This window comes from Gigantopelta aegis, chromosome 12 (genome assembly GCF_016097555.1).
Source record: "Gigantopelta aegis isolate Gae_Host chromosome 12, Gae_host_genome, whole genome shotgun sequence".
In the NCBI taxonomy this organism is placed as follows: Eukaryota; Metazoa; Mollusca; class Gastropoda; order Neomphalida; family Peltospiridae; genus Gigantopelta; species Gigantopelta aegis.
Window position 1 is genome coordinate 16,262,995 of NC_054710.1, and position 15,994 is coordinate 16,278,988.

At 39.5% G+C, this 15,994-nt stretch overlaps 1 protein-coding gene and 1 long non-coding RNA gene across 3 annotated transcripts in view; one reads left to right on the forward strand and one right to left on the reverse strand.

Annotated features, from left to right (window-relative positions):
* LOC121386168 (ubiquitin carboxyl-terminal hydrolase 25-like) overlaps positions 1-9,874 on the forward strand; it is a 49,005-nt gene extending 39,131 nt beyond the window's left edge. For both annotated transcript variants that reach the window (XM_041516968.1, XM_041516969.1), the window contains exons 21-24: positions 653-732; positions 1,397-1,523; positions 4,649-4,838; positions 7,348-9,874. In XM_041516968.1, coding sequence (XP_041372902.1) covers positions 653-732; positions 1,397-1,523; positions 4,649-4,838; positions 7,348-7,523 — 573 coding nt within the window. In that variant the 3' untranslated portion in view covers positions 7,524-9,874. The remainder of the gene's footprint in view (positions 1-652; positions 733-1,396; positions 1,524-4,648; positions 4,839-7,347) is intronic.
* On the reverse strand, positions 786-12,139 carry LOC121386169. Its single transcript, XR_005959593.1, has 3 exons — positions 12,039-12,139; positions 1,423-1,549; positions 786-966 (listed from the first exon to the last, which is right to left on the reverse strand). It is a non-coding gene; the product is annotated as an uncharacterized LOC121386169 (long non-coding RNA).
* Between the last annotated feature and the right edge of the window lie 3,855 nt (positions 12,140-15,994).

Genomic DNA, 15,994 nt, shown 5'->3' on the forward strand with positions numbered 1-15,994 from the left:
TCACAGTCACTGGATTAAAGAAAACCTTTACTACAATGATAATATTCATGTTTTGAGCAAAATGGTTTTTAATTCATTACACAACTTATTAATCACAGTCACTGGATTAAAGAAAACCTTTACTACAATGATAATATTCATGTAACATTTCTTTCTTTTCAATGTATGTGAAGTTCTGTATATATATATTAAATTTTTACCTGTCGTACCTTGTGGCAGAAACCCTCTCAAGCTACTCAAATAATGTGTTAAAGCCCATAAAATATCAGCAGTTTAGCAGATTTGCTCATGTAATACATATAATAAACTATGTAAATTCAAGTTTCATTTAGCAAAATAGCAAAAATGGCAATACAACTATAAATGACAGGCAATTTTCGAATTAGCTTTTTGGTAAATTAATATATTAATATATATTAATATATTTGCCAGATTCGATTTTAATTCGCATTTGGCGACTGACAGTTTAAATAAATCCTGGCTCTTGTGAAACAACTTGTAAATAAATTCACAGTTTAGATGTCAGATTTGACTGAAATGAAATGAATTATGCTGTGGTATCGTAACTTGTCAAATATAACATTTTTTATTTACGTAGATCTACCATGATACTTTGCTGTTATTTATTCAATTTTTTTTTTTTTTTACATAGGCGTGGCATCGCAAGTTTCACCATTATAGAGAGACTGTTTATCTGTTTGTTACTGGTCTTGATGCCTTCTACAAGGAGAGGTATGTTTGTTTATTCACATCGGTCTCGGTGGTGTTGTGGTTAAGCCATCGGATATAAGGCTGGTAGGTACAGAGTTCGCAGCTCGGTACCGGGTCTCCTTCCTTTCCTGTCCTGGACAGAGGAGCTGGACAGAGGAGCTGGCCAAGGCCAGCACCTGCACCCATGACAGGCGTGCGCTACAACAGCTTGCTCTGAATGTGCATGTAAAACCCTCTGACCAGACCTCACCTGACCTGAAAGAAAAAATGTCGGTTAAGACTGTATGTTAAAATGACCAAATGTTTGACATCCAACAATGTGCTCTAGTTGTATCTTTAAACAAAACAAAACATTTTTGGAGGGTGGTGGGGAGGGGTGGAACAAGCACATATAGATAGTAAGAACAAATTGGGGGTGGGTGGGACACAGGAATAAGTATGGGGAGCCTGTCTTTGATTTTCATTGTGTATGTACGTCATTTAATTATAACCCATTTTTGTTTCCCGTCGGTGGATCCATTGGGCTATTTCTCGTGCCAGTCAATGCTCCACAACTGGTGTAACTATCCTGTCTGTGGGATGATGCATATAAAAGATCCCTTGTCTGACACCATATAACCGTAAATAAAATGTGTTGAGTGTGTTGTTAAATAAAACATTTCCTTCCTTCCCATTTTTGTTTCAGATATCAAGAAGCTATGCCATACTTACACTTGGCATGGTTCCGGAACAACGAGTTAATCAGCAATAAGACTGAAACACTTGGCTTGAGTAAAAAGATGACTGCATACTTCCAAAGAATCTGCCTTGAGGTGAGAATCTTTTCATTAGTTCTGTACTGGAATGTGCAAACATTGTGTGTTGTGAACATATATGCCACTAGTTTTTTGTGTGTTGTGTGTGTGGGTTAAATTTTGTACAAAATATATTAAAATTGTCTTAACAAAACTATCTTAAAATCCCAGCATTTCGTTTAAGAACTTAAAGTTTTCTAATAGGAATGAAGTAACAATGTGCAATGATGATTATCTCTGTCAGGGCTAGCTCTGTTACTGGTGAATTTTATTTGAATTTGGCGAAAGAATTTTATGTAATGATTGATATGTTTTTTGAAAATATTCGTGGGTTTCTGCAATTTTTTAGAGTTTAACCTTCTGACTACTGCAGGCGAGATATCTCGCCCGACGTCACGTCAGTCGATATACTGTACACTGTATACAGTGCATTCCCCAATTCATATTTCCCACCGTTTTGCACACGACACTCACCGGAAACGGAAATATAATTAAAGAAAAACTAATTTTTTTCAAAATGGTGGTTTTTGTTTTGATTTTTTCAATTGAAAATACCTTGAAATTTTGAGTTCAAAAAGTGGTTTTCGGCAAGTATTTTCGCTTGACAACAATGGCGGCACGTCGCGGTAATTTTCAGGGATCGATAGCTGATTGTGACAGCTAATTTGATAATAAATTTGATCGTTTTACCAACAACGAAAATTACCAAATATTGTAATATGAATCGTAGTGCGGGTTTAAAAAAAAATTCTGGTCAGAAAACCACTGTTATCGGGAATAATGGACATAAATACTGGACAGCTGGCCACAAATGCCCGTAAGTAAACGCAACTTTTTCGATTTTTTGCCTAATTTTAATCACCATTAGCCGATCTAAAATAATAAAAATTACAAAAAAAGATAAGAAAATAATACTTACCGATTCATATATGAACTTTATTTCATGCATTTATGAAACATTTAAGTGAATATATGTGAGTAAAAATTATAAACTTGTACCCACTCAACGTGGTTTTTGTTAAAAATTAATCCAGTAGTCTAAAGGTTAATGGATAAATTTGGCGAAATTGTTTACACACCCAGAGCTAGCTCTGTCTATTGTAAACTGAAAGGTTTTTCCACAAAACCAGCTGAATGTCTTGAATTTGTTTTTTTTAACGAAATACCAGGCAATAATCTAACCATAGACTCGGAAACTCTTGACATAACTTTCTAACGAATCTTGATTACTTGTACAGTGTATTGAAATTTACCAAAACGGTTTAAACATTTTAAGCATGCAATATAAATTGCTATAAGTAAGGGGCTTCACTGATTGCCGTTTTTTGTCGCTGTATAAAAATTACTGCCGTCTGTTGAAGAAATTATTTTTGTTGTTTAATTTTGCATTTATTTTTTACAAGTTAAAGCTACTGGTTTACAATTGATATTGTAGGTGGGCACAAGACTGCCATAGGCGAGCGTTTTGCCCATGGTAACAAATTTTCAATTTCCGGCTCTGCAAGTTAAAAGTGGTTGCGAATTACAAATGTGTTGTACCAGTTTGTGTGTAGTAAACCGTTTAGATTGTAGTTATAATGATTTTATTTGTGTTTCAGCCATTACATTATGTTTTTGGTGCTATCTTTTTGATTTGATGAAGAAACTTAAGACTAGAGCTGGGCGGTATACCATATATACTGTTCTGTATTGGTATCATGTCAATACTGTACCGATTTACCATACCGAGCAAATTTCAAAATACCTAAATTTCGCTATTAAAAAATGTTTCCTGCCATTTAGTAACGCACTAATAATATATCTGACGAAGACGAAAAAATGGGTTGGGTATATTATCAGACGAGAGTCTTGTGTATGGAATTTTATTTTATTTAGATGAATTTAACGGGTGAGCCTTAACTCAGGCATGCATTTAAAGCAGAGTATACAGAAAATTCCGCTCGATATTGGTATTGTGTCAATGCCGAATACTGTACTGATACCGAGGTAAATCAGCCGAAAAATACCGATACCTGACCTCAAATTTCAATACTACCCGTCTCTTCTTAAGATGTCTTGTTTCAAAACAATTTAAATCAGTTACTGTGTATTTTGTTTTTGTTTTGGTAGCTAAAATGTTCTTCCATTCTTACAGACTCATGGATGTTGTATTTATTTGCTATAAAATCTTTCAAAAGGATAATTCCATTTTTAAATTTAACAGTAATCGTTTGTGTTGTTGATAGGTTAAACAGATGGGGGCCAGATATGTTCACCGATTGAACAGTGTATCCATAAGTACATGCCATCACAGCTGTTCACATTTTCATTTACCTCAGTCTTTGTGTAGGTCTACATTTGTTAAACCAGTTTTGGTAGTGGCAGTCCTACAGACAAGAGCGGGACATAGCCCAGTGGCAAAGTGTTCGCTTGATGTGTGGTTGGTCTAGGATCGATCCCAGTCGGTGGATCCATTGGGCTATTTCTTGACACTGGTGTAACAAAGGCCGTGGTATGTACTATGCTGTCTGTGGAATGGTGCATATTAAAGATCCCTTGCTGTTAATCGAAAATAGTAGCCCATGAAGTGGCGACTGCGTGTTTCCTCTCTCAATATCTTTGTGGTCCTTAACCATATGTCTACACCATATAATCGTCAATAAAATATGTTGAGTGCGTCGTTATATAAAACATTTCCTTCCTTCAGACAAAATAGGGTGATGTATGACCTGGCAAGTGGCAGTCCTGTAAATAAAACATGTGACCGTTCATGTGTCTACAGTGGTCTGTGATGACAATATTTGGTTCCAACTCCGTCTGTAGGAGGACTGTCCCTTTCTAGCTCCCGTCAGAAATAGAGCTGGGCGGTATACTGTTTATACCATATTGTATTGGTATCATGTCAGTACCGATTTATCATACAGAGCCAATTTCAAAATACAAAAATTTTGGTATTGAAAAATGTTATCTGCCATTTAGTAAAGCACTAACGATATATCTGACGAATGCAAAACAGCTGAAGAGAGAGATGAGGGTCTTGTAACGTTGTGTATGGAATTTAATTTTATTTAGATGCATTTTGACTAAAATATTGTCATATTTATTTCAAGCGACAAGGTCGTTTTAAACAAACCTCTGTATGCCTGTATGTTTGTTTGTTACAGAAAGTGAATGCTCTCACCGCTGAACAGTTTGAGTCGAGCGACGTGGATCTGGCCGGCATCCTGACGACGATGAACAACGTCATCATTCCCATCATGCCCGCCTTGTTCCAGTCGGGCTTCGCGGAAGACACGGGCAGCGCGGAGGAGATGAGGGAGAAGTGGTGCTCGTTTCTCGGACAGGATCTCAGCTGTAAGTGGACGATTCACACCAGTCTGTCACTCCGCTCGAACTTAATCACAGCGCCCACAGCAATTCTGTCAGGGGCAGGACGTAGCGCAATGGTAAAGCGCTCGCTTGATGGGCAGTCGATCTGGGATCGATCCCTGTCGGTAGGCCCACTGGGCTACTTCTCGTTCCAGCCAGTGGAACAAGGAGTGGATCTTTCAGAAAAATTTGATGCATAGTGTTTCCTAGCTCTTGTCGAGTAAAACCTTTTCTCTCGTAATAAAGGGGTCGGGACATAGCCCAGTGGTAAAGCACTCGCTTGATGCACAGTTTGGGATCGATCCCTGCTGGTGGGCCCATTGGGCTATTTCTCGTCACAGCCAGTGCACGATGACTGGTATATCAAAGGCTGTGGTATGTGCTATCCTGTCTGTGGGGTGGTCAAATAAAAGATCCCTTGCTGTTAATCAAAAAGAGTAGCCCATGAAGTGTCGACAGCGGGTTTACTCTCTCAATATCTGTGTGGTCCGTAACCATATGTCTGACGCCATATAACCGTAAATAAAATGTGTTGAGTGCGTTGTTAAATAAAACATTTCTCTCTCTGTTTTTTTCCATTCTGTCGCACCACTCCAACTTAACGACGGCACCGACAGCAATTGCCGTCGTTGAGATATAAATTGCTGTAGGTAGAGAGCATGTGCCATTGGATAATCTTGGCAATAGCAAAATGTATACACCAGGGCCCGGTTCCACGAAGCGATCTTAGCGCTAAGATCACCTTAAGTGCATATGTCAGCTGTGCAGTTAGGGTGATCTTAGGGCTAAGATCGCTTCGTGGAACGCGGCCCAGGTGTGCATTATCTGCCAATATTTAACATTTGTATATTTTAAATATGTCTACTCTGTACATACAGCAAAATAACCTTTCAGTCATGTTTATTTGCTGCAAATGTCACATTTAAAAAAATTGCCATAAGCAGGCTCAAAATTGCCATCAGTGGGCCGTTTCACTTCAATTCTTTAAATTTTTTATGTGGGAGACAAATTCTTAAGTTTGAATCCTGCAGGTTGACAGTTACTGTTGTCACATGAGTAGAGGTCGACAGTTACATGACTAGAGGTTGACAGTTATTGTTACTTGTCACATGACTAGAGGTCGACCGTTACTGTTACTTGTCACATGAGTAGAGGTCGACAGTTACATGACTAGAGGTTGACAGTTACTGTTACTTGTCACATGAGTAGAGGTCGACAGTTACATGACTAGAGGTTGACAGTTACTGTTACTTGTCACATGAGTAGAGGTCGACAGTTACATGACTAGAGGTTGACAGTTATTGTTACTTGTCACATGACGAGAGGTTGACAGTTACTGTAACTTGTCACATGACTAGAGGTCAACCGTTATTGTTACTTGTCACATGAGTAGAGGTCGACAGTTACATGACTAGAGGTTGACAGTTATTGTTACTTGTCACATGACTAGAGGTCGACCGTTACTGTTACTTGTCACACATGAGGTACAGTTACATGGAGGTTGACAGTTACTGTTACTTGTCACATGACTAGAGGTCGACAGTTACTGTTACTTGTCACATGAGTAGAGGTCGACAGTTACATGACTAGAGGTTGACAGTTACTGTTACTTGTCACATGAGTAGAGGTTGACAGTTACTGTTACTTGTCACATGAGTAGAGGTCGACCGTTACATGACTAGAGGTTGACAGTTACTGTAACTTGTCACATGACTAGAGGTCGACCGTTATTGTTACTTGTCACATGACTAGAGGTCAACCGTTACATGACTAGACGTCGACCGTTACATGACTAGAGGTTGACAGTTACTGTAACTTGTCACATGACTAGAGGTCGACCGTTATTGTTACTTGTCACATGAGTAGAGGTCGACCGTTACATGACTAGAGGTTGACAGTTATTGTAACTTGTCACATGACTAGAGGTCGACCGTTATTGTTACTTGTCACATGAGTAGAGGTCGACCGTTACATGACTAGAGGTTGACAGTTACTGTAACTTGTCACATGACTAGAGGTCGACCGTTATTGTTATGTGTCACATGAGTAGAGGTCGACCGTTACATGACTAGACGTCGACCGTTACATGACTACAGGTTGACAGTTACTGTAACTTGTCACATGACTAGAGGTCGACCGTTACATGACTAGATGTCGACCGTTACATGACTAGAGGTCGACCATTATTGTTACTTGTCACATGACTAGAGGTTCACAGTTACTGTAACTTGTCACATGACTAGAGGTTGACAGTTATTGTAACTTGTCAACTACAGGTTGACAGTTATTGTTACTTGTCATATGACTACAGGTTGACAATTATTGTAATTTGTCACATGACTAGATGTTGACAATTTTTATTACTTGTCACATGACTACAGGTTGACAACATTTAATTTTGACATTTATCTCAAACAAAAGAAACTTTGAGTAGTTGAGATTCTCTAATATGATATATGTATATGGTTTTGATTCTCGTTTTGTTTCATTTCAGCTGTGAAGGTTGAAAAACTCCAAGACTTTCTTTCCAAGTTGTTTGAGCCGTCTGCCGATGTGCGGCCCAACTACAAAGTGAGAATCCAGATCGGTGAACTGTCCGAGTTGTACAACCAGTACAGGACAGTGATGACCATCGCCAGACAGAAGCACGACCTTGACAAAGCTAGATAGGTGGTCGCCAAGGCGATGGGCATCGTGTGTTCTTCTCACATCTGTACAAAACACCATCCAATATAACCAACCTGAAAAGGGTCACCTCCAAGTAATGCTCCTAGTGCGTGGTCTAGTCTCAGCTACGGTGATTGGCGCGGTAACAGCAGCACGTGGAATCATTTGCTAAGTGGCAGAGGTTGTGCGGTATTAGAGATCCATTGAATCGTTTGCTAAGTGGTAGAGGTTGTGCTGTATCAGAGATCCATGACAACGGTTGTGCGGTATCAGAGATCCATTGAATCGTTTGCTAAGTGGCAGAAGTTGTGCGGTATCCGAGATCCGTGGAATTGTTTGCTAAGTGGCAGAGGTTGTGCGGTATCCGAGATCCGTGGAATTGTTTGCTATGGTACAGGTTGTGCAGTATCAAATCCATGGCAGAGGTGGTGCGGTATCAGAGATCCAATGAATCGTTTGCTAAGTGGCAGAGGTTGTGCGGTATCAGAGATCTGTGGCAGAGGTTGTGTGGTATCAGAGATTCGTGGAATTGTTTGTCAAGTGGCAGAGGTTGTGCGGTATCCGAGATCCGTGGAATCGTTTGCCAAGTGGCAGAGGTTGTGCGGTATCTCAGATTCGTGGAATCGTTTGCCAAGTGGCAGAGGTTGTGCGGTATCCGAGATCCGTGGAATCGTTTGCCAAGTGGCAGAGGTTATGCGGTATCCGAGATCCAGGGAGCAGCCGTTGATGCGGAGGACCGTAAACCTTAACTCATCTATGCACTGATTCTCACACAGGGACACTTACAGGAGTCCAATACTTTCGCAAAAAAACAACAACCGTATGGCCTTAACAAGGTGATGCTTGTGATACCTGGGACATGGATCTTAGATGGATCCTCTGGGATCATTGTTACTGTATACAGCAAGAGGTGATGCATGTCCACTGCTGTGATACGGGAGTTACGTACTCGACACTGGTGTTACGTATTCGACACTGGTGCTGCGTACTCGACACTGGTGTTGCATACTTGACTCTGGTGTTGCGTACTCCACACTGGTGCTGCGTACTCCACACTGGTGTTGCGTACATGACACTGGTGTTGCGTACTCAACTCTGCTGTTGCGTACTCGACAGTTACATACTCCACACTGGTGTTGCGTACTCCACACTGGTGTTGCGTACTCGACTCTGGTGTTGCGTACTCGACGGTTACATATTCAACACTGGTGTTGCGTACTCTACGCTGTTGTTAAGTACAAGACACTGGTGTTACGTACTCCATGCTGGTGTTACGTACTCGACACTGGTGTTACGTACACGACGCTGGTGTTGCGTACACGACGCTGGCATTGTGTACTCCACACTGATGCTTTCATAGACGGGGAGAGAATGTCACTTTATCCTGGAACTAAATCTCTCTAACAAAACTGATACTTTCACAGACAGAGAAAATGTCACTTTATTCTAGACTTAGATCTCTAAACATACTTGACACTGATACTTTCATAGTCAATGATTCACTGGCTGTTGGCGTGTGTGGTTAATACTACACATAAAGCAGTTTCTAATGTCCTTTCCATGACCTTTATACTTGGAAGTAATGACATAATTTTCTGAGGTTTATTGATGGATAACATTGTGGGTTTTTTAAACAATGTCCAATTGGAATAGACGTATAACAGTAGAAAGTTTATAACTGTATAATCGAAATAAAACCGCAATAATCATCCATAGTGCAGAATGCCACGTTCTTGATGGAACTTGATGTCAAGACTTTTACCAAGTACGATAACCGAGGCCATGTCAAAGACGTACTGGGACATGAAATTAATATTCACTATCACTATCATTGTGCAACTTTGGTGTCTGTAACTATCTGCATTTTGACAACACCTAAAAGGAGAAGGTTTTAGCTGCTTTTACTGGTTCAAGGACTTTGGGAAAAATAAATGCCCATGGATTTTCCAATATAAAGAGACTTTTAATATAGGACACTGTGTGTAAAGTGAAACATTGAAGCTACTATGGTGACAACTAATTAACCGCCTGTCCTGTTAGTCTGTAAAAAGTGATAGGTCTTAAAGCTTGTTTTTAATTACTACAGCGTCCTGGGAGATCCTGTGGTTGAAAGGATACTATATCTTGTTATCCTGAGATATATTTATTGTGTGCACCATAATAACCAAACATTTACAAGTAGACATTTAAGCTTAATGGAACCGTGTGTGTGTGCAGACTTATATTTACACAAAATAGCTGTTGAAACGACAGCAAAGCCTGTATGTTATAAATTATCGAAACCATTATATATAAATCTTTTTTTTTCTTTTTTAAAAATTTCAGTCTGTTTTTAAATACAGATTTACCAACTACTGTGGTGTTGTGTTATTAAATTTTATTTGTTTTGCAGAACGTTATTAAAGGGTCTATCCAGAGTTTTCAGACCTGACAGTGTACCACGACTGGTATATCAAAGGCCATGGTATGTGCTATCCTGTCTGTGGGATGGTTTATATAAAATATCCCCTGCTACAAATGGGAAAGTGTAGCGGGTTTCCTCTCTAATACTATATGTTAGAATTACCAAATGTTTGACATCCAATAGCCGATGATTAATAAATCAATGTGGTCTAGTGGTGTTGTTAAACAAAACAAACTTTAGTAAGACTTGTGTGTGGTCCCCCACCAAAATAAACACATCCTGCTTTCACACGTTTTTCAAAAAAAACAATCTTACTTTAACATGTTTTAAGTATAAAGCATATGGTTAAATATATTTGGAATTCTCTCTGGCTGAATTAGTACAAAATTTATTGGCTGTTGCAAAATTTGTAGGTACGAAATTATATTAGACTCCAATCAATCAAGGGAAAATACAAAACATTGTGATGTCCAGAAAAGTGTTGGTTGTAGAGATACTCATACTCGTATAATTCTGTGTAATAAAATGTAAGTAAATTCTAATTTTAATAATGTAAAAATATTCTATTTGATGAAAATCTTTTAAACTGATTACAAACTCGGGATAGTCACTTCAGTAGATTTATACAAACCATTTGCAGACGTAGCTATCCAAAAGCTTGTGTAGTGTGGGAACAGCAGCTTTGGGTTGGCTTAGAAGCCTTTGTGATGAAAGAAAGAAATGTTTTATTTAACAACGCTCTCGACACATTTTATGTGTAGTTATATTGCGTCAGACATATGGTTAAGGACCACACAGATTTTGAGATGAACCTGCTGTCGCCACTACATGGGCTACTCTTTCCGATTAGCAGCAAGGGATCTTTTATTTGTGCTTCCCACAGGCAGGATAGCACAAACCATGGCCTTTGTTGAACCAGTTATGGATCACTGGTAGGTACAAGTGGTTTACACCTACCCATTAAGCCTTGCGGAGCACTCACTCGGGGTTTGGAGTCTGTATCTGGATTAAAAATCCCATGCCTCAACTGGGATCCGAACCCAGTACCTACCAGCCTGTAGACCGATGGCCTAACCACGACGCCACTGAGGCCGGTCCTTTGTGATGAAGCCAGAGAACTGCAGATTGATGGTTTAGAAGAGGATTGTCCCAAAATAACAAGCTAATAGATGTCTGTCTGTCTGTCTCTCTCTCTCTCTCTCTCTCTCTCTCTCTCTCTCTCTCTCTCTCTCTCTCGTTCTCTCGTTCTGACCGCTTCTCAGTTTTTAATTTGTACTGTCGACAGCCTTTGTACCAGATGTCGCACTTCGCAATGATCTTTTAATATTTGCGCTTAGGTCCACTCGACTACTATACTCATATCTTGCTAGATATTACGTACTAAGGTGAAGTCCATACATTCAATGGTCGTATTATCAGATGGGACGTCCCGTGTAAGTCCACCACAACTCGTATAAACTATTCCGTCCCAAGTACGGGTTACACCTAGTAATACATATAAACCAGGGGCGTAGGCTAGGGGGGTTCGGACGACCCCCTCCACGCTGAAGCAAATGGTCCGCTTTCAGAACTAAAACATACAGGTTTATACATGTGGAGTTTCTGGTGGTGCAAAAACTAAATAGAAAAAGGTCCACCGTTCAAATTCGAACCCCCCCCCCCCAGGTCCAGATCACGCTACGCCCCTGTAAACCCTGAGATTGCATCTTTAAGATCGGCTACATTTTCTTAAAGCGGCTGTCTCAAAGTTTCATTATGACCAACATATTAAATTTTCTTGTGAAATGTAGGCCTAAAGATTATACTTAGAATTAAATATTACCACCACCACCACCACCCGTCTTCCCTCCACCCCCCAAAATGCATCCCAGTAGTTTTATTTATTAGGCCAACTATTTTTTTTATATACATTATTGAACCATCCAATAAGAATGACCGAGAGGTTAAGACGACGTTACAGTTTAAATGTGGGGAAAACAAATTAAATTAGCTGTTAGTTTAATGAATGAATATGTTTTAAGGGAATATTTATTTTTTAAATAATAATAATCTATCATCCGTTCTGCCGGTGATGGACAATGGATTGTTACTGTACATAGTCCTACGCTACCTACCTGTATATCCCGTAACAGGCGCAAATCCAGTGGGAGGGTTATGAAAATTGCCGAAGACGTTACCATAAAAACATCGACATTTTTTTTGACATGACGTCAACAATGCTTTTGACGTTTTAATGTCAAAGCGATACAACACATATTCGTCTGAATATAGTTTAATTTCAGAAATGTGTGAACGTATCGCTTTTGTTTTACATTTATAAGTATATTTATGTTTAATGTGTACAAATGTAAAATATCTCTGCACGGATCTAATATTACCAAATGACGACACAGTTACCGTGTTTCATTGCATTATTTTCTGCAAATGTCGAGTGGATATATCAGTAGAGGTGTTTTGATTGTTTGTATAATTCTTTGATTATCAGCACCGATGAAGAAGGTGGGGTGGGTAGTCATTGTTTGTTTATAGTTATTTCCGTGCTTATAATCAGTTGCGGTTCTAACACGTTGTCCTGGGCACAAAGTCGACCCAGACTCGAATACCCGCCACTTAACACAAGATGATAATAAGACTAGGGAATAAAGTAAACATCTTAATTGTCTCATAGCCCTATAATGTAACCGGCGGCAAGCATGTGGCAAAATTACGTAAAATAAACCAAAAGAGGTATAATTAAACGAGTGATCCGCCTTGCACTGGTACTCGAGTCCTGTAAACGGACTCGGAGTCTTGCTAAAGTCTGCCCGTGCCAGAGTACTCGTGCAGACCCTAACATACGCACACACATGATCTGGACCTTGTGGGGTGGGGTGGGGGTGGGGGGAGTTCGAATATGAACCAAGTGGACCCTTTTCTATTTTGTTTTTGCACCATTAGAAACTCCAAATGTATAAACCTGTATGTTTTAGTTCTGAAGGCGGACTATTTGTATGTTTTAGTTCTAAAAGCGGACCCTGCACATAAATACACAACACGCACACACTTATAACACTCGCACGCACGCACACGCACCGAAATGCCCCGAAAAATCCAGTATTGTTTGTTAGTGGGGAACATGTTTACAGTGGTCGGCTTGAATTTCCGAGGACGATTTAAGCATATAGATAATACATGTCTGTGTACTTTTGAATACTGTAAGTGCCCGTTATAAGTGTAGCACCCACTCCCTAGAAAAATCATGCATCCGCCACTGCACGTTGTGACAATGTAAATATATCAAAGTACTGATGAGGTACATGATATACCCATCAGGAGTTTGATGGAAACCATATGATGTTCGGAATATAGACAAATTATTTCATTTATTTGTATCACAGAGACCTAGGAACTGTATGTGACACACTGCCATCCCAAGTTGTTCCTACATGTGAGGTGTGATGGTCCTGTATGCAATATATGGTCCGGGTAAGGATTTACTGTTACGTGCAGTAGACCGTGAAAAGTAGGTCACATTGACCTATTAATAGTATGCGACACACCGCTAGCCCAAGTTGTCCCTATATCTGTGGTTTGATGGTCCTGTATGATGCATCTGTATGCAAGATATGGTCCGGACAAGAAAAGGTTAACAGTCGGACGGACGGAAAACGCCATACCATAATACGATCCATCATAGACGGGCGTATAATGTACCTCACAGTAAAATTACTACCACGACCCCTTTCACAGTCTCGATGTCAATCTTGCTCGATTTTACGCTAAATCCGCCATTGTGTATGTGTAGTGTGCGTCTGTATGTGTGCGTGTGCTTGTGTTCGTGCGTGTGCGTATGCGTGTTATGATTCCAAAAAGCAAGTTACGACAAAAAAGAATCATAATGAAGTAGTGACTGATAGCTAACCTGGCTATCTAAATATTAAAAAAACCCACTAAAAGAGTATGACCAATAGGCCTACAAATATGCACCGGGAACTGATAAGAAAACCACCAGACCTGTTCACATTTTTTTATTGCTAGAAAATGTATTACTTTTAACAAGTCTCGCTCACATTACAATATGTAACAAGAAGACCATGCAAATATATAGTTAACTTACATGACAAGAACCCGCATCAACATAGAATATCATAGTAAACTGAATACCGAGTAGGCCTACGTAATCAAAATAGTTAAACTTTGCGGAGAAACAACAATTCACAAGTTCACAAAACTTGGTATTAAAAAAAAAAAAGGTACACAGCACAAAAACAGCATATCTTTCATCTGAAACCCTCCAGGATTAGTTCTATAATAGGAATATATATTATATAACATTTAATGATATATCTTAAAATCAGTCACTCGGTGACGATAACACATTTTAGAGTGAAAAATTCACTAGGCCTATTTCACTCTAAAATGTGTTATCGTCACTGTAGAAAGTGTTATTTTCACTGTAAGAAAGCCGGAATATTTTGCTGCTGGTATTTGCTGCCGGCTTTCTTACAGTAAATATAACACATTTCTACAGTGACGATAACACATTTTAGAGTGAAATAGTGAAATACAGGTAAATGTCATGTTTTTTGTCAAATATGATTTATATCTCATCTCGTGAAGTTTACAATCATATCACACTCGTCATGCAAGCGCCACTCGTGAGATATGATTGCAAACTTCACTCGACTTGTGAGATATGATTGCAAACTTCACTCGATGAGATATAAATCATATTTGACAAAAAACATGAAATATCCTCTTTATATTTTTTCTTCTACCGATTCGTATATTTAAATTTTTACAATTGCATAAATAATTGTGTTCAACTCCAATATCAGTATTACAAATTTGACGTACGTCATTTTGTTATAATGTATCTATTTTGGTACGATAATCTCGTTAAATAGGTTTCGAAGTAAAATTTCGTTTCGAATAATGTATAAAATTGTTTATAATATCCGAAAAACTACTGATGTACGATTTGATCGCAGAGCTTTGTTGTAATTCTTGTTTATAGGATTTGAAATCGACATATTGATTGGTGTAGATGACCATGGAGCTCATTCCCGTATTATCGAAAATATTGTTTTAGGAATTTCAGCCAACCGCATGAGGGCCAATGCTCTATTCTGAAACGAGAGACATGCTAGCTATGTATTTCAGTTCCATGTATTTTCGTGCTTATATCCACGTGAATATGTTATCCAATCCAATCCAATCCGAATTACTGGGGAACTGCCGCCATTGTTTAAAAGGTGACCACAGATAGACAGTAGAACTAAGATCGCGTGCCGGTGTAGACAGCTAATTACTAATTACTCTGGTTCGGGTACGGTATTAACATGCTCCCATGCCACTCGAGTTTCGAGCATGTCTATCCCGGGGCCAGGGGTCTGCTCCGGGACAGAAATTTACAGGGACAATTTTGAATAATTATAACAAATCTAAGACCGGGGGACTTTAAATAATAATTTTAAATTGTTTTGGTGCATTCCTAAAAAATAATTATACCATAATTAAAAAAAATAATAATAAAAAGCCGCATAAAATTTTAGCACCAATTTTAGAACGGGCAATTTAAAAATTAATCAATAATTACCATTTATACTTAGCCCTTTAAGGGAGGGAAAGGGAGGTTAGTTGGAAAGGTTCGGCCAAAGCCACAGGAAGTCTGCATTTAGTAAGTTTAAAACAGACGAGATTGAGGGGCGCCGGTCATATCGGTAACTTCGGCGTGACCAACGGGGGAGGGGGGACGAGAAAGAGGGGGGAGGGGCAGGCCCTCGGACACATCTAAACACACCCTACGGCCAAAACCGCCTACGCCTAACCGCTCTACCCTATATTTCCGATGGTATGCCCCATCCCATCCAACCATCCAATCAACCACCCCCCAGCCGTCCAGCCGTCGTGCCCTCCATTTCCAGCACCCCTCATGGTTGTAGTATGTCCAGCGTTGGCATCCCTAGGAGAGGGATGTACAGATTCCTAACTATATTCAACGTTGTCAGCAGTAAGGAAATTATGAGGTGTAGATTTTGAAGTTAAAGTCTGGCAAGTCGTGGCGATGAAACGTATTCTGTAGATCCGG